At 39.4% G+C, this 25,573-nt stretch overlaps 1 protein-coding gene across 1 annotated transcript in view; it reads left to right on the forward strand.

The window, feature by feature from the left end:
- The window catches only part of ITGA8 (integrin, alpha 8), a 93,127-nt gene that overhangs the window by 65,389 nt on the left and 2,165 nt on the right, over positions 1-25,573 (forward strand). Inside the window, exons 25-28 of the mRNA XM_010003618.1 lie at positions 285-287; positions 5,359-5,484; positions 8,747-8,860; positions 20,448-20,549. Of these exons, the coding sequence (XP_010001920.1) occupies positions 285-287; positions 5,359-5,484; positions 8,747-8,860; positions 20,448-20,549 (345 nt within the window). The remainder of the gene's footprint in view (positions 1-284; positions 288-5,358; positions 5,485-8,746; positions 8,861-20,447; positions 20,550-25,573) is intronic.

Genomic DNA, 25,573 nt, shown 5'->3' on the forward strand with positions numbered 1-25,573 from the left:
CTACATCCAGTCTGAACTTGTTTCAACTTAAGCACATTGCCTGGGAGCCCTCCACTGAACTCCTTCCACTATATTGATCTCTGTTTTCTGCTGAGGCTCCACAAATGGTTGTTGTGTCTGCATGTGGTCTAATGAGGGCTGAGCAGAAGGCAGGAGTCACTCCCTCAGGGAAGTTACTGCTTTTGCTCCTGTCTGCGCCGCTCAGGGCCCTTGCTGCTGACAGGACACACTGCTGACTCAGCAGCAGCTGAAGCCAAGACTTTTTCTGCACAGCTGCTTCTTAGCCAGTGAGTCCACAGCATATTTTCTTGCCAGAGGCTACTTCCTTGCACACAGTATATAAGATACATATTTTGAATACAATATGCTGTATTTTGTATTCTGGTTAAGTTCAACATAGTATGAGACAGTATAATCTGTAAAATGGGAATTATTCTAGAAGCCTATGTATTTTTTACCTGTCTTAAAGTGTTAATTATTTTAATTTTTCAAAGAACGTATTTTGAATGTCCTGTAAAATGAAACTATCAACTGGAATTCTGCATGGTATGGACTCCAGAAATGGAAGTTTTAATGTATTAGCACTTGATAAGAGAATTCATATAGTCTATAATTTTCTGACTTAGTCAATATTAATTCATAAATGTTACAACTTTGTCAGAGACATTACAGGGTTTTGGTTTTTTGACTTGGAAATGATTGTACAATTATTTAAATCATACCAGCAAAAAAAAAAAAAAAGTAAAAATTCCGATGCCATTTTTTCATTAACTGTTACTCCTAGGTATTGTTGGCCCTCCAAATGGCTTCTCCTTCCATAAACATGGTTCTTCCTTCATAGCAGAGCCAGAGATCTCAGAGTTTGAGGGAACAGAAGCCTAGTAGCAGCCTCCTCAGTAAAGTGCTGATATGCTAGTATCTAAAGCCTGTTTTGAGATCCATGTTTGTGATGGCACATCCCCTCAAAAGAGCTTGGTTTGGCTCAAAAAGACTTAGCAAAACACAGCTCTACATGTTACCCCATCAAAAACAAGGTATCCAATTTATTAAGCATAAGTGATTCCAGACACTGCTAGAATAAACAACAATTCTGAAGTTTAACCAGTAGCCTGTGAAACATCTTGTGGGGAAAGCTGCACTCCAAATGCTACAAGTGCTGTAAGTCTTTGCATAATGGGAAGAGCTTTGATTTCAGTACAGTGGATGAAAATGGAGACATCTTTCTAGTGAAGGAGATTGATCACAACCACAGGAGCAGCAAGACAAATCTTTATCTTGGAGAAACAGAACTACAGTATATACTTGCAGGAATATAGAAAAACTGATGCATACCAACTACATTATGATTAGATTTTCATATTTCACCCAGGAAGCCAGAGAGGGGTTAGAATTCCACCCTTTTATTTCGTTTCTGGAGGAAGAAAAAGGAAATGAGTGATAGGGAACTGAAGATAAAAAAATCTTTCAATTTGTACCAAAAACACAGGAAGTTTGGAAACAGGGGATTTCTTTTTTCATCTAGGTTGAAAAAAACCTGTAAGAGCATAAAGTCCAACCATTAACTTAGCACTGCCAAATCCACCACTAAACAATGTTTCTAAACACCACATCTGGTGAGGAGGAAGAAACTGAGCTGCTGCATTTGTATGTGCAAGCCCATCATCAAAAAGCCACTGGTCAGATCAGGTTGCAACTACATGAAGAGGAGTTCAGCATCCTTCCTTCCTAGCCCACTATGTTCTAAGTTTCAATTAGGAAGATGAGATGGGAACTATAAGGAGGGAAGAGCTCCTGGGTGAAATAGTGCCATGGTTTTTAATGATATTTTCAGCCAATGTATTTTTCTATGCTTTTTTTTGAGTTTTTTGAGTTTGCTTTTCCTTCTCCTACTTGATAACATCTGTTACATAAACAAGACTAAATTCTTGTGAGGCTTGTATGAAATCTTCCTGTAATAATGGGATAATGGTCTATCTGTCTTAACAGAATATGGCTTCAGATGCACAATCATTATTGCAAGAATTTAAACATCCCTACTGTATTTCATCTTTTCAGAGCACTGAACAGCATGCATATACAAATAAGGTTTCAAATATGTAATGCTTATCTATTGCTTCAGATGGGAAGAGGATACAGAGATAGTTTCCTTCAGGTTTTGTATAAACAGCAGGATGCCTGGCTCAGATTTCCAAATAAGGCTGAGGACATTACGTGCCTGGCTTCTCTTGGATTTCAGAACCTTGCTCTCTTAGGGCGCTTGGTCATTTCCCCTTTGAAAGGACTTAGGTTGCTCAGTTTCAGTAAAAACACTATATTCCTCCACATCGCTGAATTTCTTGTCTTCTAGAAAGGTTTCCTTTGTACTTTGTTATTTCTTCCTCAAAGATAAGTCAGACCTGTGCACACATGAGAATACTCTTATTTATGGACTTGCCTGAAGCTTATCTTTCTCTGAAGGCAGTGGGGGATGTGAAAGGATAATGAAACTGTGAATCTTTCACAAGATCTTGCAAATCTTGTAAAGAGGAGCAGAAGGACCGATCAAAGATATGGAACAGATTCCCTTGGAGGAAGGGCTCAGTACACTCAGATGCTTTGATCTGGAAAGGAGGTGACTGCGCACAAATATGATCCCCAAGATCAGAAGTTGTGGAAAGAGTGTGGGTGGGGATTGACTGTTCTGCATGGGAATGCAGTATGTTCACTGCACAGGAACTGGAGCATCAAATGAAGCCTATAGAGCCACATTCAAAACAAGCAAAAGGAAGTGGTTCATACATCAGGTATTAGATGTCTGGAGCTTGTTGCCAAAGGAAGTAGTCAGTGTTAAAACTTTACATGGTTTAAGAGGAAACTGGATGAATTCACAAGAGAAGTCCAGTAAAGATTAATAAATGAACAAAAACTTCATGTAGATCAGGAAGTCCCTGAGCTGAATACATTTGGAAGATGAAAATTGTTAGGAGAGAGCAGTGTGGATTGTGGGAAATGAGCCTTCATAAACTAAACCCTATTGGTTGTCTAGGGGGGAGGGGGCCCTGTCTTTCCATACAACGTGATATCTTCCGGCCGCCAGTCCCTGGCTACATTTCCCACAGTGGATGTATGCTGTGTTCCTTCCACATCTGCTGAAGGGCAGTGTTGATGAGAAGAGGGCTCAGCTAGATGGACATTTGGCCTGAGCCAGTATTCGTAATGGGTTGTGGGGTGTTTTTCCCAGACTGCCAGTGCCTGTAACTACCAGAGATTTAGGAAGTGGTTTCCAACTAGGGTAGATGATGAAGGGTGACACACATGGCACATTCTCAACAGCTGAGCACTGTAGTATCATGAGTGAGGCATCTGTCAGGGAAGCAGCAAAACCCATTGGTAAGGTACATCCACTAACATGACTGAGAGGAGCAAACTTCCTCCAGAGATGGTGTCTCCTCATCCTGCAGAGCTGTTACTACTGTGTGTAGTTTCCTGGCCTGGAAACAAAATAATGCCATCTCATGCATTGCTCTCAAGTGGTCACTGACACTGCTTGTGTAACAGCTTTTACACAGAGTTCTCTTCCAGAACATTTCTAGTGGAGTTACACATTGCAGCAGAGGGTAGTGCCTGACTAGAAAAAGAGGAAAGCTAAAATGGGTTTTGAAAGGAGAAGTGAAGAACTGGAGAGATCTGGAAATCTGGTCAAGGTGACAGGCTAAGGGGAAGAAGGCAATACAGTTTTCCCTGGTGGGGGAACTGAGACAGTCCATTGTAGGTTAACAGCAGGGAGTGAGAATCCATTTGAAATAAGGTATGGTGTGCAAAATATGTGGAACATAGAGTAGCTACAGCATTGTACATGCTGCTGTCTCAAGAAGGATAAGATACTATATTTAATCTGAACATCTAGGCCGCTGGAGACATGTATGTTTTCTCCTAGCCACAAAGGGCTGTTTTCAAATCTTTGCTGTAATAATTGACCACTGAGGATGCTGACAGTCTAGGATCTATGAAAAAAATAAATACAAAAACCATCTAGTATTCAAATGGAGCTACATATGTATAAATTGTGATTGTATATTGAAGGCTTCTTCAAAGGCATGTCATTATATTGTGGTTCTTTTAATTTGTTATTATTAAAGAAGCCTATATGTGCTGGTCATAGAATCCTGGAAGGATAATTCCCACATGTTATCACATTGAGAGGGAAAGATTTACTAGCTACTTAACTGTTCCCTTATTGCAAAAAGACAATGTTAACCTAATTAAGCAACAGAAAGAGGATTTTCATCAGTTAATAAATTACAGTATCTTTCACTTTGCAGAATTCTTTTGAAGATCACAGACAATGTCAAAACAGTTCCTCCTTCAGCCTCACAATTTTAATCAGATTAATGGTACAAATTTTGTGGATGCAGTACTCCACAGCATTAGTGTGTGGAAGGTTTTGTGTGTTTCTTGCTATTCTCTTTCTTTTAGTATGACAACATTTCTTACAATCACAAACATTTTCTTCAGGAATTTGTTTTAGATATTTTGTATTCAGAGGTTAAAGGAACTGATAAGATGGATTTCATGTAATTCTTTATAATCTGAGGCCCTTGAAGAATAGTCTTGTTTATGTTTAGGGAAGTTCCTGTTCAAATCTTGCTACAAACTTCCACATGTATTTTATTGTGATTTTACATTATTGGATTGTCATAAATTAGGCTTTAGCTTTCCCTCCATAGCCTCTCTGAGGTTCTTGAAAGAAGCTGTAAGTGCTGTGTGTAGAAATTAAAACACAAATGGCCAACAATACAAGTAGGTTTTAATCAGAGAATAAAAATTGGTGAAGATAAAGCTGAAGAGAATGCATTTTATTATGAGATTAAACATTAACAAACCGTTGCATTATACAAAGTTGAGTTGTTACCAAAATAAATCTGTATTAAGTAATGACCAAAAGTTGTGTCACTAGATTTCAGATTTCCCTTTTTTTAATATATATTTGTTTTATTTTCTAAAGCTGGGTAAATAATTATACTTCAGTCGGCAGATTCTGATTGGAACTAATGACCAGATCTCAGTGCAGCAACTTTGAATTTATCCTGTTAGAGGGATCAGAATCTGGCCCCAAAAGTCTAACAAAGTACAGAAATGAAACTGAGTCCAGAAAAAAGCAGAAAAAAAATGTTATCTACTGTAATTCCTTTAACTGGGCAATATCTTGCTGTGTTATTACTAATCATGCCCCTGGCTGTAGACAGCATATTCTCATGGCTGTGCTGTTCATTTGAAAAGCAGTGTTAATCCAAAATTGAAGACCACTGGGAAGGGAGCAAAACTGTTAGAACCATTGTATGAGTATGTCATTTCCATTCACATTTTTTCTTTTTGCAGTTTGCTATTCCACAAGACACTCCTGAACTTGCTGCTTTTTTATATAATTCCACAAGTTCTCACTACATCAGGAGAAGGGAAGTCACAGTGGCAGAAGCTCACAGGAAAAACTCTGCAAAAATATTGGTGAGCTCTCTAAAAACTGTAAGCTGGGACTATGTATGCAATATATCAAGGTGGCTCTTGATTTGACTGAAGTTTATTTACAGCCTTCTAAATATTGTTCTAAGTGATTTTTAACCTTTGTATTTAATTTATTACTTGTTATATATCACCATGCCACAGGTTAGCAATTTTGTTTGACAAATTTTTACATTAAAGATCATGTATCCTAAATTCCTGGCTGTCTTACTCCTGGCTGTTTGCAGACAAACCTCTGTGGTCATGCAGTGGCACACAGGGAATTGCAGCACAACGAGCCTCTCTTCCAGTAATTAAATTTCAGATTTTGACTTTTGAAATGTAGGTTTCTTCTTGTTAACTTGACTCCTAGCATTCTGGCTCTTTCTGATAGAGTAGCTCACACTTAATTAAATTAACATTTTCTTGAAAAGTAAGAGTTCTGACATGCAAATAATTTGGAGTACATTTGTTTCCTTCACTAAGTACCAATATATGCATAGAAAGGTAGGACTCCCTTTGCCTTGCCACAGGCAAGGCCAATGGGACATGTCACTGCATTTTTAATGTTCCAGACAATGTTGGAGTGCAAGCAAAGATCTGTCTTCAGGAAGGTAGTTCTGGTACCTGAGTATTTGGACTTGGCTGTATTTTCAGAGGGTTGTGTTTTTTCCATTCCTGCATTCAGTGTCCCATCTCTAGGATACTGAAGCATTGTAGATACCAGCTCCCCCCTGCTTAGAGGCTGTGTTCAGTCGTGGTGACCTTCAGGTCAGTTGTGGGATTCATGCAATCACTGCTTTCTATTTTTTTTTCTGAACCTCAGGCTGAGTTTATTTCATCCTGTCCAGTCTCTTATTAGGTTGTTTACTGCAAGCTCATGTTTGAGTTCCTTGATATCACTAGAATTTGGTAAGAAGAAAAGAACCTGACAGACCTAAGTATTCTGGAGTAATAGAATGATTACACCACTTCTGAAAGTTGTCAAAAATCTGGCAATTTTCATACCAGGGAGAAGACAGAAACTGAAAGAAATGAATACTATAATGTTACTAAGAACAAAATCACAGTCTACCCATCTGAAACAATAATTGATGTCAATGCCTATGTAATTCTTACATCAGGCTAATGCCCTGGGAAGAATCCAGTTCCACTGAGGCTGAAGGAAAAATGCTTGGGCTTTCAAAGACATGCCAGTCAATACCATAGAACATGTAATGCATTCTTCAATAATGCCTTAATTATCAGTTATCCTTTTTGGTGATTAGGCTTAGATGCTGCCAGTGTAGAAATTACTGCAGCAACTGAAAGCAGTTAAGAAAGTTCTTGAGTATATCCTGTGTCTGCATATTAAAATACAAAGCAGAGGTTTTCCAGCTGCTTGATGTAGACAGTATTTAGATGAGTACTTAGTGGTATAAAATTGACACTGTGAGGAGCAGTCTTCCAGTACAATATGCTTTTCATAAGCAAAATTGGGTTCAGTGCTTACCACTGGATATACAGCAGGACTTTCTGAGGATTGGCACAGTAAAGCAATTGTGTCATTTGTTCAGTTAGAAGGCTGTCCCAATTCTATGTGCCTTCAGCATTGCATACCATAGGCACAGATTTATTTATTTTTTAATTACATAATTGAAGTATACATGGAAAATGAATGTTGCTCTGGAAAATGACTGATTAGCCAAAGGTAATGATTTGGTAAAATTTGTAAATTTTTTTAAATTTTAAGTTAATTTCATTTTTATCAAAGCATTTTCACTGAGAGGAAAAATGCTCCAAGAAGCTCTTACTCTATTTATTTTATTTATTTATTTCTCTTCCATTAGTTCTGTTGTTACAGTGTTCTGAAAATCACTACAGGCTAAATGCATTCCTAAGGAAAACAGAAATATGTGTTCATGTCCTAAAATGTCAGCCAAAAGTAGACTTTTTTGCATACTAATGATTTATTTTTGTTAATATGTGTTTTTGGCTGCTATGATTAATGAAAACATCTCTACCCCTTCCTGCAAGATAAATAAATCTGGTTGGAGGATGTTTAAATATGAAAAGCCAAATAAACAAATAGTTTGAAATATTAATTTTAAAAGAAAGTTTATGGTTGCAAGTTCCAGGGTTTACAGTTTCATTTTCAGGCAGATTTAGAAAGCAGTGATTAAGCATGCAGCTCCTACTTAACTTGTAATAAGATAGAGATTTATGGGGAAAGCTGTTTGTGAAGATAAAGGATTCCTTAAGGGTGTTTTCAGATCTCTTACATGTATCATCATCTCTTTTTCTGAAGTATGGGCTCTGGTGGTGCAGCCATTCTCACTCTCCTAGGGGGGATGTACCGATGAACACTTAGCTTTGCTTCTGAGATCACAAGTCCTTCTATCATGTCTGTCAATAAAGCATCTGTAAGGGAAGGATTCTCTGCTTTCTTATAAAAGTACTAATCAAAACCTCAACATTCCTCCTGAATTTCAGCAAAGCTTTTCAGGTAGAATGCATCTGTATATATAAACCTATGCTTTTTTTAACACATGCTTTTAATAATTTTTCTGTGAGCTCTTTTTTCCTTTCTACACCCCAAGCAACCACATCATTTCTGTGGTTACCCCATGAGACTCTGCTCATTCAGCACTTCAGTGGCTTCTAGTCAGCTTTTAACCTCTTTTGTGACATTCTTCTGGCAGACTTTAGCAGTATATAGTTTTGAGTTGCACTGCTTGGCTTTTGTCTTCAGCGCTGTGTATGAGCCAGAATCACTGCTCATCAGGAACATTTCATGGACAAAAAGCTTCAAGTAGAGCAACTAATGCAGCTCAGCAAATGTTCTGGCTGCTATACTGTAAATATCAGTAAGACAACCAGGAGAGTTAGAGGAGTGGAAAGATTTAGGAACGTAAATAAAGACTTCAGGCATAGAGAATGGAAAAAAAAAAAATCTTGAAATCACAATGACTGATAGATAAAGACAAAGCACATGCTTTGAAGGATTGATTTTGAAAGTTCTTCAGTCTAGATATTGCTGAAGGTAATTACTTCTGTTTTCATTACTACAGATAGGTAGTTGTATTCATTGGTGGTGCAAAAAGAATCTCCTCCTTGGTTTATAGTTCTCACAAGGACCCATGAGCTGTCTCATGTATATGAGAATAAATTACGGATTTCAGGCAGCTCTTTAAGGGAAAGTTGATTTGTTTTGCTAATGTATAGCATTTGAAAGTGGTTATGTACCTTTTTAAAGCATAGGTATGACTTCCCTTTATTTTGTACACAGAACTGTACAAATGTGAAGTGTATCCTAATTTCCTGCACTGTGGGACAACTGGAAAGAGGGAAGAGTGCGGCGCTAAAAATCAGGTCCCGGCTATGGGCCCAAACGTTCCTGGAGGTAATTCACACAAAAATCTCTTTGTATACATGAAGATGCCTTTATCTTTTATTTGACCAGATATTTAAGAATACAGATGATTAAATTAAATGGGCCAGATACAAATCCTTTCTGTTACAACTGTATTTGAAGATAACATCTCACTGGTTCCTGTTCACATGCATGCTGTATACTTTTAATTTTCTCACTATCTCTCCCTCTCAAGTTCATACCCTGAATCTTACCTGAAAATTCCAACATTATTTTTAAACACCTTTCCTGGATTTTTTTTCTGCTTTCCTGGACTGGAACCAATAATTCCTTAGGTCTGCATCATGTGCTCTGCTTTCATCAGATATTTTCCAAAATTAATTGTTGTTCATTCTCCACTGATCTAGGGAAGAATAATACATACAAGGTTCCTCTGGCATACAGCACTAATGTATTGACAATCTGTGACTTAGCACTAAAAAGAAGGGACAGTGCAGATCATGGGAAAAAGGAACCTATCTGCAGATTCTTACATTTTGAACTTCTACGTTCTCTCAGCATTGTGTTTACACTGCATAAGGCAGAGGGATTGCACTGTGAGCTGTTACCTCACGGCTGGCCATGTGTCTCTAGTTCTGTGTGGTTGTTGTGTCTTTAACACTGTGCAGCACATTGAAAAATTACTGGGAAATCACTGCAGATCCTGTCTTGAACAAACTGATTGACTATCACCTTCCTTCTTCAAGGAATTTGAAATTCTGCAGTCATACTACCTGAAACCTTCTTGAGTTCCCTGTAGCTGAGGAAGAAGAATTATTTATCCCCACAGTACTTCTTACTCTAGCAAGAGGAGATTTGAGGAACTTTAACTTACAACAGGAGCTTTAAATCAAGCTCCTCATACCTTTTAAAGTAATTTCTCTCTTTCCTCAGTTGTGAAAGTAGATAAATAATTTTTTCCTCACTTAACTTGCTTTCACAGAATCACAGAATCACCAAGGCTGGAAAAGACCTTTCAGATCATCAGGTCCAGCCTATGACCAACACCACCACATTGGCTAGACCATGGCACTAAGTGCCACATCCAGTCTTTCCTTGGACACATCCAGGGATGGTTCCTCCAGCACTTCCCTGGGAAGTCCATTCCAATGTCTAAAGTCCATTCCAATGTCTAATCACTCTCTCCATGAGGAAATGCTTCCTAATATCCAACCTAAACCTCCCCTGGAGCAGCTTGAGGCCATGCCCTTTTGTCTTGTTGCCAGTGGCCTGGAAAAAGAGCCCAGCTCCCACCTGACTACAACCTCCCTTCAGGTAGTTGAAGAGAGTGAAAAGGTGCCCCCTGAGTCTCCTCTTCCCCAGGCTAAACAACACTAGCTCCCTCAGCCTTTCCCTGTAGGACTTTCCCTCTAGTCCTTTCACCAGATTCATTATTATCTTCTCTGGACCTGCTCCAGCACCTCAATATTCTTTTTGCAGTGAAGGGCCCAGGAAGACTGTTCAAGGTTCCCACTGAACCCCACACTCATGGTTTTGTAAAAAAATTCAGAGGAAAAGTTGCTGTGTCTGCAGCAACATCCCAAACTCTTTTGCTCATGCTGTTAATTAATGTACAAAATTTTCATATGCCAAAGAAAGCAGGATAATGGTGACATGCAACATTCCTAAACTGTGTTCTAAATTAAGATGTGATGATCTGCAGAAGCAATTGTTTGTGCTTACTAAAGCTGAGAACACACTGTCATTTTGTATTTTCTTGTCATAGATCTGCCAATGCAAACCTGATAAGAACAAGATTAAAAGTAATTGATTAATGCTAGAATGAAATAATGCATGCTTCTCATTGCAGTTATATGGATCAGCCTGTATATTTTCTTGCCACAAAAGATCAGTCACGTATTGAGTGACTCCTTCCTCTTCCACTTGGTTTAACAGTCTTTCCCTCATGACAGTTGTAATCCGTCACCTTAAAGCCCAAACTCCCATAACAAATAACAGTTAAATGACGTGCAATGATTAGACATGTTTGAGTAAATAAAGCAGCCCCAATTTCCCAACCAGCCAACAAAGATAGAAACAGACATTGTGCAAAGGCCAAGAAGAATCACAGACTTTTTTGAATTAACTTCAAAGCCTGGCTGTAAATTTGAAGCCTTTAGTAAAGCTGACTTTTGGATTTAGAGTTGCTGATGGAGCAAATAACAGCCTGATTCATGCAAAAGAGAAACAACCTTACATGGTTATGTTACGTTGTGTTCTGTTAGGCTTCTCTTATGTCCCCGTTTCTCTTAATCATGGTATTTCTGAGTCATCAGAGGGAGAGCCAAGGGGATCTTGCCCAGTGTTCTTTGAACTCTGATGGGTGCTTTTTAATATAAGACTCAGGAGTTGGCTAGTAAAACATCTGTTTTGAAAATATATTTCTAAATAATGAATCTGTACCATCTGTCTGATTTGTGACATCCTTCCAGGCTCCAAGCTCTTTGCACACTTACAGCACTGTGGGAATTGGAGCTCTGGTCATTCTTGACTATTATTTCAGCCTGTACTGAAAGTTCTTGTCTCAGGCAACTAGTGCCAGGATGAAAGGGCACGGCCTGAAGCTGCAGCGGGGGAGGTTTAGGTTGGATATTAGGAAACACTTCTGCATGGAAAAGGTGATCAAACATTGGAATGGACTGTCCAGAGTCACCCTCCCTGGAGGTCTTTAAACAATAACTAGATGTGTCACTTAGTATCATGGTCTAGCCAATGTGGTGGTGTTCATTCATAGGTTGGACTTGATGATCTCATCCAGTCTCTATAATTCTGTGATTCTATGCTTCCTCACAAGGATAAAAATCTCTTTCTGGGAGAGCTTGGGGAGGCAGTAGTGTAAAAAAACCACAGAGGGTGTCTGAGGTTCTCAAGAGGTTTGATGTTTACTTTCTTTTAATGTCATTGAATATAATTGCATTGTTTCTTGACTTTTAGGTAGATCCAGGTATTTGAATTTAGCAGCCCTGACTACATGAACTGTAATAGCTAGAAGGGAGAAAAATCTAGTTTTAGTCTGAGAAAGCTGAAAAGTGACAGAAACATGGCAGCCACACTGTAATTGGGTGCTGCCTTCGAATACAAAGCCATGTTTGGCTTCTCTGTTAAAGACTTTTTATTTCAGTGTTTCTGAACATACACTACTCCTGTTTCTTTTAGATTTCTAAATATGGAAATAGATGCTTGACATAATAAAGGTTATGAGTGCTGCAACACCCACATCTTAAGTGCCTGGCCCCAAACTGGATTACAAAACCTGAAACTAAATACCTTGGCTCCCTATACAGCATATGGAGACAACGTGGTACCTCAGACAAAGTGATTTGCACTAACCATCAGGGCGGTGCAAGAGGGCTGTCCCTTATCAGGAGCATAGGCACCCAAATCAGAGTTAAGCAAGACTATTTCTGCTGTCTCAGAGAGCAGAATAAAAAAATTCTCAGGAGGCATCTACAGCATTAGTTGAAAGGTTTAGGGAGGACTTTATTGATTCAATATTCAGTGGCAGAAGCTAGAGCTGGCAGTCTAGTGGTTAGAGAATTCGTGACTGGAAGATGTGACTATTTGTGTAGCTTGAGAAACCCCACATCCCTGCTTTATAGAATGATGGTGTTCCCTTCTGCTGAAGCTGCACCTCTACAAGGACATACAAAGAAACTGAGAGGTCTGGAAGGGAAAATACTATGTAATTCCTTGTTATTTTGGGCCATCAGCTCTAAGTCCTCCCAGTCTTCTCATCTCCCTGTGCCTGTATTGCCCGGCACCAGGAGCTCTCATCACTGTGAGAGTGCCTTCTCTAATTGTACTTCTTTGTTGAGAAATCTTGTTGAGAATCTCCATGTTTTACTACTGGTGAACTCAGAGACTCTTTTTAGTGTGGTAGAAATCTTCTAGGCCAGGTAATGCTTTTTGGACAAGGATGCAATTTAGCTGCACAGAGGCCATTGGAGGCAGCGTGCACATAACCAGTGGGCCCACACAGCCTGTCCTCAGTGCAACACGTGTGTGTCTGCCGTCAGAGCAGAGGTGAGCTGGTGGAGGTGATCCAAGACAGGTGAGAGATCAGCTTCTTTTACAGGCTCCTTTATTCAATCCCTTTTCTCTCTCTCCTCTCTACTATGAAGGTAATTATTCCATCTGTAAGTGGACTACAACCCCAAGAAACAGTATTTTCTAGCCTCTGCACAGAACCTCTTTCTCTGCCCAGTGGAAAATATCTCATTCAAGGAAAGCTTGCTTAGTGTTTTCAAAGCATGTATCTGCAGGCAGCATAATTTTCCTATCTGTGATCAGAAGAAGGGAAGCACCAGAAAAATTAGTGAGAGAGAGATCTTGGTCTCTCACTGTCATATGTAAGCCACATATGGAAGTTTAAGTAGATTATTTTAATTCAGACTGAGAATTAAAGGCCATAAATTTGATGCACTGCTTTTCAAACCACATACAATAACAAAATGAGTAAATCATCAAAGAAATTTGCCTTTGTGTCAAACAAGTGTTGTTATTTGAAAAAACAAATTCAGTAAAAAAGAAAAATGTGGGGCCAAAAATTTTGCATTATTCTGAATTTGATTGTTTATGTGGAATGAAGGCTAGGAAGAAAGAGACCTTGGCACTGGGCTGAACTGGCTGGACATCTCTTGGATGTGGGCTAGATTTGTTTTCATTCATTGTTATTTAAAATAGTGCCAAAATGTTAACAAGAGCAGGACATGAGATTCTTGCTAGATGTGCTCAAGTGTAGGTAATGTTATGTGTATGGAGAAATAAATACCTTAAATCAACAACCATTAAAATCTTTATATTAAAATGTTCTGAAATCAGAACAAAATATACCTCTATTGTAACTCAAAATAGTCTGTTGAAATGAATGTAAAAAGTGTAACATGTGAAGTGTAAGAAGTTAATGATAGAGATGAGGATGTATTGTCATACAATGAAGGGGTTGTATTGTCTTTGGTCACAGGTGCATTTTGGTGGAAATACCCTCTTGTTAAAAATAACACGAGTACTTTTTGACCATGCACAGAGTCATATAGGCATTTTAAAGCAAATTAATAAAAGAACAAATAGTTGTATGACCTCTACTCTCAGCATTTATGTAAGCTACTCTATTTTTGGCAGTAGTTCAGGTTTTTGGAGGTACAGGTCAAAGAAAGCAAGCTAATAAATTCCCAAAGCTTATATTTAAAAGGTAACACCATCCTGCTTACTCTCTTGTCTCCAAAATGTGCCAGACTCCAGCAGACACAAAGGGAAACAAATTTTAATCAAGCAAAGCTAATATTGTTCTGACAGCACTGAACTCTGTATGCAACAGAAATAAGTTCGGGGGGGAAAATTCCACTGCGTCATGCAGCTTGCAGTAGAGAAGGTACCTGCCCTTTGGGTAGAGTGATGCCACAGGGCTACATCTAACCAGAAGAAAAGTATTTCGGAGAAGTTGAACAATTCTCCATAGAAGGAGTAAAACAAAGCTATTCTGGGAAGTCTCTCCAGCAGTAAAACTCTTCAAACCTCTCAGGTTTCCTACGCTGGTAGAAGTTTTGTTTTTCCTAGCCACAGTCTAACTACCTGTGGGTCGGATTTGTCCCTGCATTTTAGTCTGCTCATTGACTAAGAAAACCTCCATGTGTCTTAAACATGTTTTGGGCAGACTTCAGATCTTTGACTGAGCTTCCTGCAGAAACCACCAGCAATCCACTGGAGCCCGGAGGACTCTTCTTCAAATTGACCAAGAATTTCCAGCACTTCTGACATTATTTTTTTTTGTCTCAATTGTACTTAAAGAAACACTGCAGTGAATGTTTTTTGGGAACACTTTCCTTCATTTCTGGATGTTCCTCTGTCTTGCAAATGTTAAAGAAAACAAAGGCTTCAGTTCAAAAATCTATTTGCAAAACAAAAGTGTGTACAGAGAGAGAAGCCTCAGTAAGTACACCAGCAGGAATCTACCACACAAGCAGCAAAGGAGATGGGTGTGTTTTGCCTGCTTGGCAGGATATTGGCAAATAGATGTCTCAGTGATGCTCCTAAGAGCAGGCTCTGCTTGTTCGACCACAAGGGGAACCTCAAAAGGCCAAAGTGGCTAGGGCCAGGCTCCCTACTCTTGGATTAGGTACTGACATTCACAGATACCAAATGCCTTCTTCCCCTTCCTCTGAGCCATAAAAGTCCTCAGCTTGAATTGCAAACCACAGGTCCTGCTGCTGCCAGTAAACACTGAATATTCAAACATACACTATTTAAAAACTATATGCTAAAGAAGTGCTGTTTCTCACAAATGCCTTGAGTGTTATAAACAAGGCTGTAGGAGAGATAGCTGCCTGTATCTCCAAGGTGTTAGTGCAAGTGAAAATCCTGTTTGCAACTGATGATGACCACAGTCATTGTTTTAAAGTCTTTTGTCACAAACAAATAATTCTGAGAATGCAGGAGAATACTGTCCAGTCTTTTATATTGTGAGATGTGCAGCATTTCCAGGAGCCTAATGAAGGGCCAAGGAGAGTTGATAAGTGTGGGCACAACCCAATGTTATTAACCCCAGACAAGCATTAATACACAAAAAGTACTGTCCTCTCATGTTCTTGTAGCTGAAAATGAAATTGGCCATGCATAGTAGGTGAAAGGATTTATTTTTCCATGAAGGCTCTGTTTCCTTTATGATGTGATGTTTCAAGAGAGTTAATGTACCATAGCCAATCAGACTCCATGTCTAATGTCTACTTCTTTAATAATATAACGTATCCTGCTCCCTTCATTACAGATCACAAAGCCTATAACTTATATCCAGAATCCTGCTTGACATGAATTGCTTAGAATTGAAAACAAGCCTTTTTTCAGGCTTTTTTTCTGAATGCAAATCATTGCACAACTACAGATATATGCTGGGACTGTGTGAGAAGTCTGGTGTAGAATAAAAGAGGAAGAACAGCGTGAACTGGAAATGGAAAATAATTAGTGTTATAAGGAACAATTCTTTTTCTGAAAACCCTCTCATAGATGTTTAGCACCATGAAAATGCATTAAAAATACTTATTTACCAAGTCTGTTATTAAATCAGTCTGGTTTTTTATTCTAAACACTGTTGATAAAAGGTAGTTCCCTTTCATTAGATACCAACTATGTTAAGGAGCTGAGTGGACTAACCCTTTGTGGTCATTTGAGGCAGTTTTCTTCATATTGCTCATACCTAATGTAAGCCCTAAGGAGAGGTTGAATGCTCTGATAATAAACGTAATTTTGAGAGAACAAAATTATGGCATAGCCAGATGTATTCCAGAAAGCAATAAATGAGCTGGCTTCATGTCATTGGTAAACACATATTTGAAGAGAGAACTAGTGTTTTAAAAAAAAGACTGAACAGACAAGGTGAATACCAGAACTGCAACTGTGGACCTCAAGAGAGCAATCTTTAGCCTTTTCAGGGATCTGCTTGGAAGAACTCTGTGGGAGATGATCCAGGAAAGAAGAGGACTCAAGGAGAGTTAGTGATTCTTCAGGATTAACTCCCTTAGACTCAAGAACTGTCCATCCTGACATGCCAGAAAGTCAAGGAAAGGTGGCAGGAGGCCTGTATGGATGAACAAGGAGCTCCTGGTAAAACTCAAACATAGAAAGGAAACATAAAAAAGGTGGAAGCAGAGTCAGTTGACCCAGGGCAAGGCCTGCATGGGGACTATAGAGACAGTGTCCTAGGATGCAGGGACTGATCTAGGAAAGTAAAACCCCTCCAGCAGCTGAGCCTAGCAAGAGATATAAAGGGTGTCAACAAGGTTTCTGTATCAGCAACAGAAGGAAGACTGGGGAAAAGATGGATCTTCTGCTGAATGGGACATCTAAAAAGCTGACTTACTCAGTACATCCTTCACTTCGGTCTTTACTGATAAAATCTGCATACAGTAATCCAAGACCTCTGCAACCAGAGGGAAAACCTGCAGCAATGAATATTTGCCTTCAGTGGAGGAACTTCAGGTTAGGGGAACATTTAAGCAAATTATATGTACTGAAGTCCAAGGGACTTGACAGGATACACCTACAAAGGCTGAGGGAGCCGGCCAATGTCAATGTAAGTCCACTCTCAATTTTCTTTGAAAGGCCATGGTAGTTGGGGGACGTTCCTGAGGAATGGAAGAAAGCAAATGTCACACCTGTCTTCAGTAAGTGTGATTCTGAGAACTGCAGGCCAGTCAGCCTCATTTCAATCTCTGAGAGGGTGATGGAGAAAAAAAATCTGGAAGCCATTCTGGAGGACAGGAAGGTGATTGGGAGTTGTCAGCCTGAATTTTCAAAGGAGAAATCATTCTTGACCAACCTGATAGCCTTCTGCAATGAAGTAAATGAGGTTCATCTTGGTGGACAAAGGGAAAGTAGTAATCGTTCTTTATTTTTACTTTAGCAAGGTTTTTGACACTATCAAAACAAGTGAAGATAGGTGGACAGAAAGATGGATTCAAATTTGACTGAACTGCCAAGCTTGAAGTATGAACGTTCGTTACTAATGATACACCCCAGGGTCAGTACTGGGGCTTATGCTGTTTAACATCATTAATGACTTGGATAATGAGACAGAGTGCACTCTCAGCAAGTTTGCAGGTGATAGAAAAGTGGAAGGAATAGTTGGTACACCAGATGGTTGTACTGCCCTTCAGAGAGACCTCGACAGACTGGGGAAGTGGGTTGGCAGGAATTTCATGAAGTGTGACAAAGGGAAATGCAAAATCCTGAACCACAGGAAGAATAACCCTACACATAGGCTCAGAGCCAACCAGCTGAAAGGCAGTGTTCTAGCAAAGGATCTGGGGATACTGGTGTACTCCAAGTTGACCATGTGTGTGTGCCCTTGAAGGAAAGAAAGCTGACAGACTCTTGGACTGCATTAGGAAGAGCGGCAGGCCAGTCAGCCTCATTTCAATCTCTGAGAGGGTGATGGAGAAAAAAAATCTGGAAGCCATTCTGGAGGACAGGAAGGTGATTGGGAGTTGTCAGCCTGAATTTTCAAAGGAGAAATCATTCTTGACCAACCTGATAGCCTTCTGCAATGAAGTAAATGAGGTTCATCTTGGTGGACAAAGGGAAAGTAGTAATCGTTCTTTATTTTTACTTTAGCAAGGTTTTTGACACTATCAAAACAAGTGAAGATAGGTGGACAGAAAGATGGATTCAAATTTGACTGAACTGCCAAGCTTGAAGTATGAACGTTCGTTACTAATGATACACCCCAGGGTCAGTACTGGGGCTTATGCTGTTTAACATCATTAATGACTTGGATAATGAGACAGAGTGCACTCTCAGCAAGTTTGCAGGTGATAGAAAAGTGGAAGGAATAGTTGGTACACCAGATGGTTGTACTGCCCTTCAGAGAGACCTCGACAGACTGGGGAAGTGGGTTGGCAGGAATTTCATGAAGTGTGACAAAGGGAAATGCAAAATCCTGAACCACAGGAAGAATAACCCTACACATAGGCTCAGAGCCAACCAGCTGAAAGGCAGTGTTCTAGCAAAGGATCTGGGGATACTGGTGTACTCCAAGTTGACCATGTGTGTGTGCCCTTGATCTACTCAGCACTTAGTGAAGCAGATCTAGAGTGCTTTGTCCAATCCTGGGCTCCCTGGGCAACTGAGAGATGGACATTAGTCCAGCTAAGGGCCACAATGATGATTAAGGGCTTGGAGCATCTGATGTGCAAGGAGAGGATGAGAGAGCTGGGACTGTTCAGTCTGGAGAAGAGAAGGTTCAGGCAGGATCTTACCAGCATGTATAAACATCTGATAGGAGGGAGTAAACAGAGCCAGGCTCTTCTCAATGATATCCAGGAACAGGACAAGAGGGAAGAAGCATAAATTGAAATACAGGAAATTCCACTTAAACATAAGAAAGAACTTTCTACTGTTAGAGTTGTCAAACACAGCAATAGATTGCTCTTAGAATTGTGGAATCTTCATTCTTGGAGATATTCAAAACCCAACTGGACATGGCCCTGAGCATACTGCTCTAGTTGACCCTGCTCTGAGCATGTCATTGAAGTAGATGATCTCCAGAAGTGCCTTCCAACCTTAATAGTTCTTTGAAAACTTTGAGATGGACCACGGTCATCCAACCACATTCAAGGTGGCTCCCAGGTTTAGGTTATGCTAGGCAATGTTTACAAACTGTTCTCCATCAGTGAAGAAACAGTAGCCCAGGTCTTCTTACCCCAGTCTTTGCTCCACAAAACAGCTGCAGGGCTGGAATTAGAAACAAGTTTTTTAGTTCTAGAAGAGCAGTGTAACCATTCAGCCATCCTTCCTTTGGATAAAAACAAGAAAAAGAAGACATAGTCAGAGTGCAGGATATTCTGTTGGTAATGAATAAAATTCAGTGAAATAGAAAGATGTCGAATTCAATGTGAACTGACAGACTTACTTGATACCTGGTGAACTTCAACTTAACAGCTAATTCCAAGTAGATGCCGATGATGCCAAGGGCTCAGCAGGATTCAAAATGTGCGTGGAAAATATTTGTATCCCTTGTAGTAAATGTTGCAACCGTTGAGGCTCTTTTAAGGGACGTGTCTGTGCTTACGCCAGTTCACGACAGATTGAGGCAGATATTTTTCATACCAGCACTTAACTGTCATTTCAAGACAGTTTGCACAGAGTGGGAGATTGTTGTCAAGATCAGAGCAGCAGAGTGAGACGCACAGTTGGTCAGATGTGGTGTGTCAGTGCCTACCTGGCTTCCACATGAGGTGAATGCACTAATTACAACTCACAGCATGAGCTACACAATGTACCACAGATTTTAGTCCGTATAAACCAGGGAAGGTGATGCCTAATCTAACATAATCTCATTTTATATCTTATAAATACAAGTGAGTATAAATGAAAGACAGAAAACAGAGAGATACGTTTTGTTTTGTCTGCACATCTTTGGGTTTGTTGAAGTGCTTAATGAAAGCTATACAAATATTTTACTTGGCAGCCAGTTAAACAGTGACTGCAAAGCTTCCTATTGCTGTTGCACAGTGTAGTAAAAAAGCAAGGTGAGATGTTCTGGATTTTTGAGCTCTACTGCAACAGGAAATTGATTACACTCTATGTGAAGTGCAAAGATGTGTGTTGCTGTTGTTCTTTGATGGGAAGGCACAGCCATTGCTTTGATGCCACCAGGGAGCCCTACCAATGTAAGTAGAATGCGAGTCCCAGTGTAGGCCTGAAAATTTCTCAAGACGCCCACATTTGTTGTTGGGCTTGGTGAGTAGAGGCAAGGTTTTAAAATGTAGACAACCCATAAACCTCCTCCCTTCTTCAGCCTCACCGATCTCCTATTTCAAAGACAAATATGAGAAACAGCTCTGTCTGTCTGCATCTCTGCCCCTTCTGCCCCATGTGAACATGTGGCATTTGTGTGCCAGCCTTGTGCTGTGCTACATATTTGTCTCGTGGGCACACACAGGCCCCAGGATTGCTGTACCATTTACCAGAAGAAACTGTCTTTGCCTTGGGAAATCAGTGCTCTACATTTTTTCTGTTTATTTTTCACAGGAGTTTCAAGTATAAACATAGTTTTTAATCATTTCCTTTTTTAATGTAATTTCAGAGAAAGAATGATCTCTATACTCTTTCTTCTAATGTGTCCTTCGAAGTTAAGAGCATGCCATATAAAGTGAAACCAGCACAGCTCCCTGAGGGAAGCATAGCAGTAAGTAACTGAAAATGATACCTTTGTGTGAAGCACATGTATTGGGTCATACTGATCACAGCTGTGAAAGTTTTTATAGATTAAAATATTGAGATCAGTCTTTCCTGAGTTTCTAGTGTAAATTCTTGAAATAATACCTAAAGGAAATACCTTTATTGCTTTCTGCGGAAGTTGCTGATATATGATACTGATTTTTAAATTCCTTGCTGCATTAATGTGCAGACTGCATTATTGCAATCAGGATGGATTTTTCACCCAGAAGAAAATAACAAAATTATTAAAGAAATTATCTAATCACCTTGTTAGGGATTAAAAAAAATCTGGCAGAATTTTTTGTGCAAAATAAAAAAAATTGTTTCTGTCAGGTTTAGAGATCTCACTCTTCTCTCAGTCAGCAGTTGTCTCACATGAACTTATGGATTATCTATGGCAACTCCTTTTTACCTGTAAGCTTCTTTGATACCTCAGTTTTCAGAAGGGTCTGTGTGCCTCTTGAGGGTTTCCACCTCTGCACACCAGGTGCAAGATATGAAATTACCTGGTAATGCCTGGAGATGTGATTGATAAATACAAAAGCCCTTCCCTTATTTGTAGAGCAAGATTTGTATGGTCCTGGTTATGAAAACTTAATCTTGGAGGCATAAGTTTGATTGAATTGTTTGCTGGTGCCAAAGAACTGAGTTTGGGGAGCAATTTAAAGGAATTTGCTTCTTACAGTCTCTAGTACCATGGTTAAAATTCACTCTGCTTTGTCATTACTGATGGAAACGAGTAAAATATGAGTGCAAAATTCTATTCTAGTGCAAGAGTAATCTGAAATTGGCAGGCTTATTGTTCTGTTCCTTACAAAGATTTATCATTTACTGTCCTTTTAAAAGGCAAGTGCAGTGCAAACTTTTCCAAGTCAAATCCTGGTGGAAATACATCATAGCTGTTGAGATACAGTAATAGGGAACAGAATGTTTTCTTCTATGGAAAACCAACATAATAATACACTTTACCACATATATTGAATATATTTTAGAGGATGCAGGCTATGAAGTGTTGTTTTGAACAAGCACTGATTGAATGGTTGATTAATACTTGCTCTTGGAAGACATAAGATGAGATCTCAGTGACTCCAAACTCTCAACATTGAGAGAACCACAATTTCACCAGAGAGATTTGATGCTTAGTGCTGTATTCATCCAGGAAGGTTCAAAGGCTCCAGGCTGACAGATACACTCAGGCTCTTTTTATATTCCTGCAGCATGTGTTCCATACCAGAAACACATGTTATGCAGAACTCTCTTGATAGTGGTGCCTTCATCTGAACTTAAGTGCTTTACTCCAGGTGATAGCCTGCTGTTCTCAACAAGCATCAGATGATCTATCAAGTGATCAGATAAGCATTTCATTCTCTTACCCCAGCCAGTATAATGCTTGTTATTTGCTGCCAATGATTTACAGCAAAATGTCTGTAATGGCAACTGTAAAATGTTGAAAAATGATAGTGCTTTTATGTCGTTTCATATCTGGACATGGCAGTGGATACTTGCCAGTTCTACAGCTTGATGTGTTATATGCATAAGATCTTTTGATGTTCCACTTGGAAGAAGAAATATTTGCTTGAAGTTGAGCAATGCTTAATATTTTTGCTGCTTCACTAGCTGTGTTTTAAAAGTTTCCCAAGATTTATTTGAAAGTTTATGGTTTTCTTTCAGACAATGCAGTGGTGGAAGTGGAATAGAGATTTTAAGATTTTAAAATTAATTGTTAAAAGTATGTATTTCATAACCAGCTAATACCTTACAGTTCATATAGTGAAGAGAATATATTCTAAAAGAACAGAGCATATGTCCTTCATTTAATGCATACAGCACTAGGTTCCAATTTTGCAGGCTGATCCAAATATTTGATTTCAAGGGTATAAATAATCCCAAACACATCAGTAGCCTATATAGTCATGTATGTATGTACTTACAGCACTGAGGTCTTTACTTCCATTATTGTGGAATTTGGGTCTATATATTGAACACAGGGTCATTGTACATAGATGTGAGAAAGGTTATGTAAATGTAAGAAATGCAAATCTTTTACAGTAAAACATCAGAGTGAAAATGGTATCAAACAGGAAGTTAGCTTGGACCTTAGTGGAGCTTAAACCAAAATCCACTGAAATCAACAGAAGTATTTCCACTGATTTTGATAGGCTTGGAATGACAACTGTATATTGCACAATTGTTTGAATTTCCTTACAAATAGCTGTATCATTATTAAATAATACTCTCCTACTTGATGAATTTCATCTGCAAGGTGAAATAGTAGTTTTTATTGTAAAAGTATAGTTAGAATAAGCAGTAATTTGTTCCATTTTAATTTATTATTCTTGAAACAATTTGGGAGTTTAATAAAACACGATTGCTTTTCTTAAATGCTTGATGGGATCTTCAGAGGGAATGGCTTTAGTATAAACTATTTGAGCAGTGTCCTACAGTGATAAAATTTATTTCAGACTCAGGCTCTTAACTCTTTTAGATACTACACAGAAATGAGTACTTTAATTTTAAATGTGCTTATATCCCTTATGAAATATATTTCCAAAACCATTAGTAAAATGTAAGCATAAATGTCAGTATTAATTATGATTCTAAGCTGAATGGAGCTTCTACACTCTATTTTGAGCATTTTTTCAGAACATACAAGAAAATCATGCTGCAAAGGTTGGATGGGATCAAGTAGGAGTACTAAAGATTTCCTGTTTGTCGGTCTCTGAAAGCAAAATGAGTAAAGATTAGAGGAAGGTCATCATGGCCAGAAAAAGGGGTAGCATTAGAATAATAATTAATTTAGCTGCTGTTTATCAAAGTAGCAGATTAAACAATAGAGGAGTGAATTTTATTTGTGTTTATTTTAAAAGACAAGAGGAAAAAAAGAGCTTTGTGAGAATCTCACTAGTATCTCACTGCATTCTGACCACTGACACTGGATGTTTGCACCAGTAAAACCTAATTCCCATCTATCCCCAAGGGCCTGCAGATGAACAGACAGCTCAGCACTCATGCTTCTCTCTGCATTGTGCTGCTTTCCACTGAAATCTAAGTCAATTTTGAAGCTAAATTGAGTAGCACCAAGATCAGGAGCGAAGTCCAACCTGTGCAAAAATCAATGGCAAATAAATCTAGTGTTTCTTCACTTACAATGTGCTTAACTGTGGCACATTAAAAAAAAATTAGAACACTTTAATGAGCAACAAGTGACTTTCAGAGAGTCACAAGAGTGATTCTGAAGCTAAGACTCATACAGCATCCATACTAAAATGAGCTTGGATTTTGTTTCCAATAGCAGACAAAGGCTCTGCCTGTAACTCTCAAGTGGCTTCACCCTCCTTTCAGTGTTTGAGCCAGTTGGCATTCCTTGTCATCTCTTTGTGCATGAAAGGTGTGAGATGTTCAGCAGTGTGATAAGGCCAAAAGTCAGATGGCTCCTCTCAAGTCTGTGAGGTGTGCTTTCCACCAGCCTGACAGAGAAGCAATCCCTGTTTCCAGTGTTCAGTAAAAGAAAGTCTTCTAGCCCTGAATGGAGAGGAAAGCCGACTGAAGTACCATCTGAAGTACAGTGCCAACACACACCACTTGTGTAAAAATTCCACTTCTTCATATTGGCCACCTTAGATGAAAATAGATAAATCCCTCCCAAAATGTTCCCTGGCTCTGATCTGGCAGTACTAAAACTACCACATGGAGAAGAACAGAAATCCAAGCTGAATAATACAAACTTGTCTTAAATCAAAATCATGTGTAAAACTGTTGTGGACAGCATGGGGTGGAGGAGGGACAGTCTTCTGTGGAAATGGTGAAAATGAGGCAGGCAAAACTGAAGGGATGCTTTGTTTCTTTCTTCCCCTCCAGCTTCTGCCTCATCTCTGTGGGTGTTCAGGACTTGCAGTGTCAAACTGTTCTCCAGGAATTGCATTAGTAAGCCCTGCAAGTCTTTGGATAGCATATAAAACAAGGCAGCCCAGGAGCATTATGTTCCACTGGTAATGCACGCAGGCAGGACTGAGGCTGACAACTACATACTCTGCTCAGGAAGTAAATCTCAAGCACTTAGCACAACCCTTCCTTGCTTTCAGAAACCTAAGACAAAGAAGTATTCTTGGGCAACACTGTTTTAAGATTTTAGCAGGCAAATACTTCAATAGCTATTGGTCTCACTCCTGCTGCATGAGAAGAAAGAGGCTGCTGCAAACTATCTGGTTGATACATGATAGGCCTAATTTGTGCTGTCTGTTTTACTCATTGCTGATAACCTAAGGATTATTAACATGATCTCTGCACTTTTATAAGATTAAAGTTTCTTGTTTATATTTCAACATTTCTCAGGCTCCAGCTGAGCTACTGATATTACACTGTAAATTGCACTTTACTGTCTGTAAAGGCAGAACGATGGAAGCAAGAAGGGAGAGAGGATTTTGAGCTTGTGGGGTACAGGCAAGGCTGAGCATTGCTATACCACTCATAACTGGTTGCAGTGTGTCCTCAGACAGACCCAGATGTCCCTGTCCTTATCCAAGCAAACAGGTGCTGTATGAGTATCACAAGACCTAGGTTGCCTTAATATTTTCACAGCATAAGAGGAAAGAAAACACAACGCACAAATACATCAAACATCTTAGAAGTGGTGCATGGAAGAAGATATGGAATGGCTCCATAGGTCCTTGTGGTTCCATACACTATCAGCTTTATCCAAAGCCTAATGAAATCCACCATTCCTAATGAAACAGACAGTGTCCACTGATAATCTGCAAAATATAAATCATGTTTTGAGGTCTGTATTGACCCCACCTGAGTTTGAACAGTGAACTCAAGCACTTTACTTAAGAGTTGAGTTGCCATGCTCCTGTGCAGTCAGTCAGCAGTCCTATGAGCAATTCAGCTCCTACACCACAGCAGGCAGCAGCTGAGCTCACCCCTGTCTGAGAGCAGTGGTGTTGCTGAAATCATTGCCTTAGACTGGATGGTTGACAGCTGGGGTTCAGTCAA

Source organism: Chaetura pelagica, unplaced genomic scaffold, assembly GCF_000747805.2.
Source record: "Chaetura pelagica isolate M959 unplaced genomic scaffold, ChaPel_1.0 scaffold418, whole genome shotgun sequence".
NCBI classification, from domain to species: Eukaryota; Metazoa; Chordata; class Aves; order Apodiformes; family Apodidae; genus Chaetura; species Chaetura pelagica.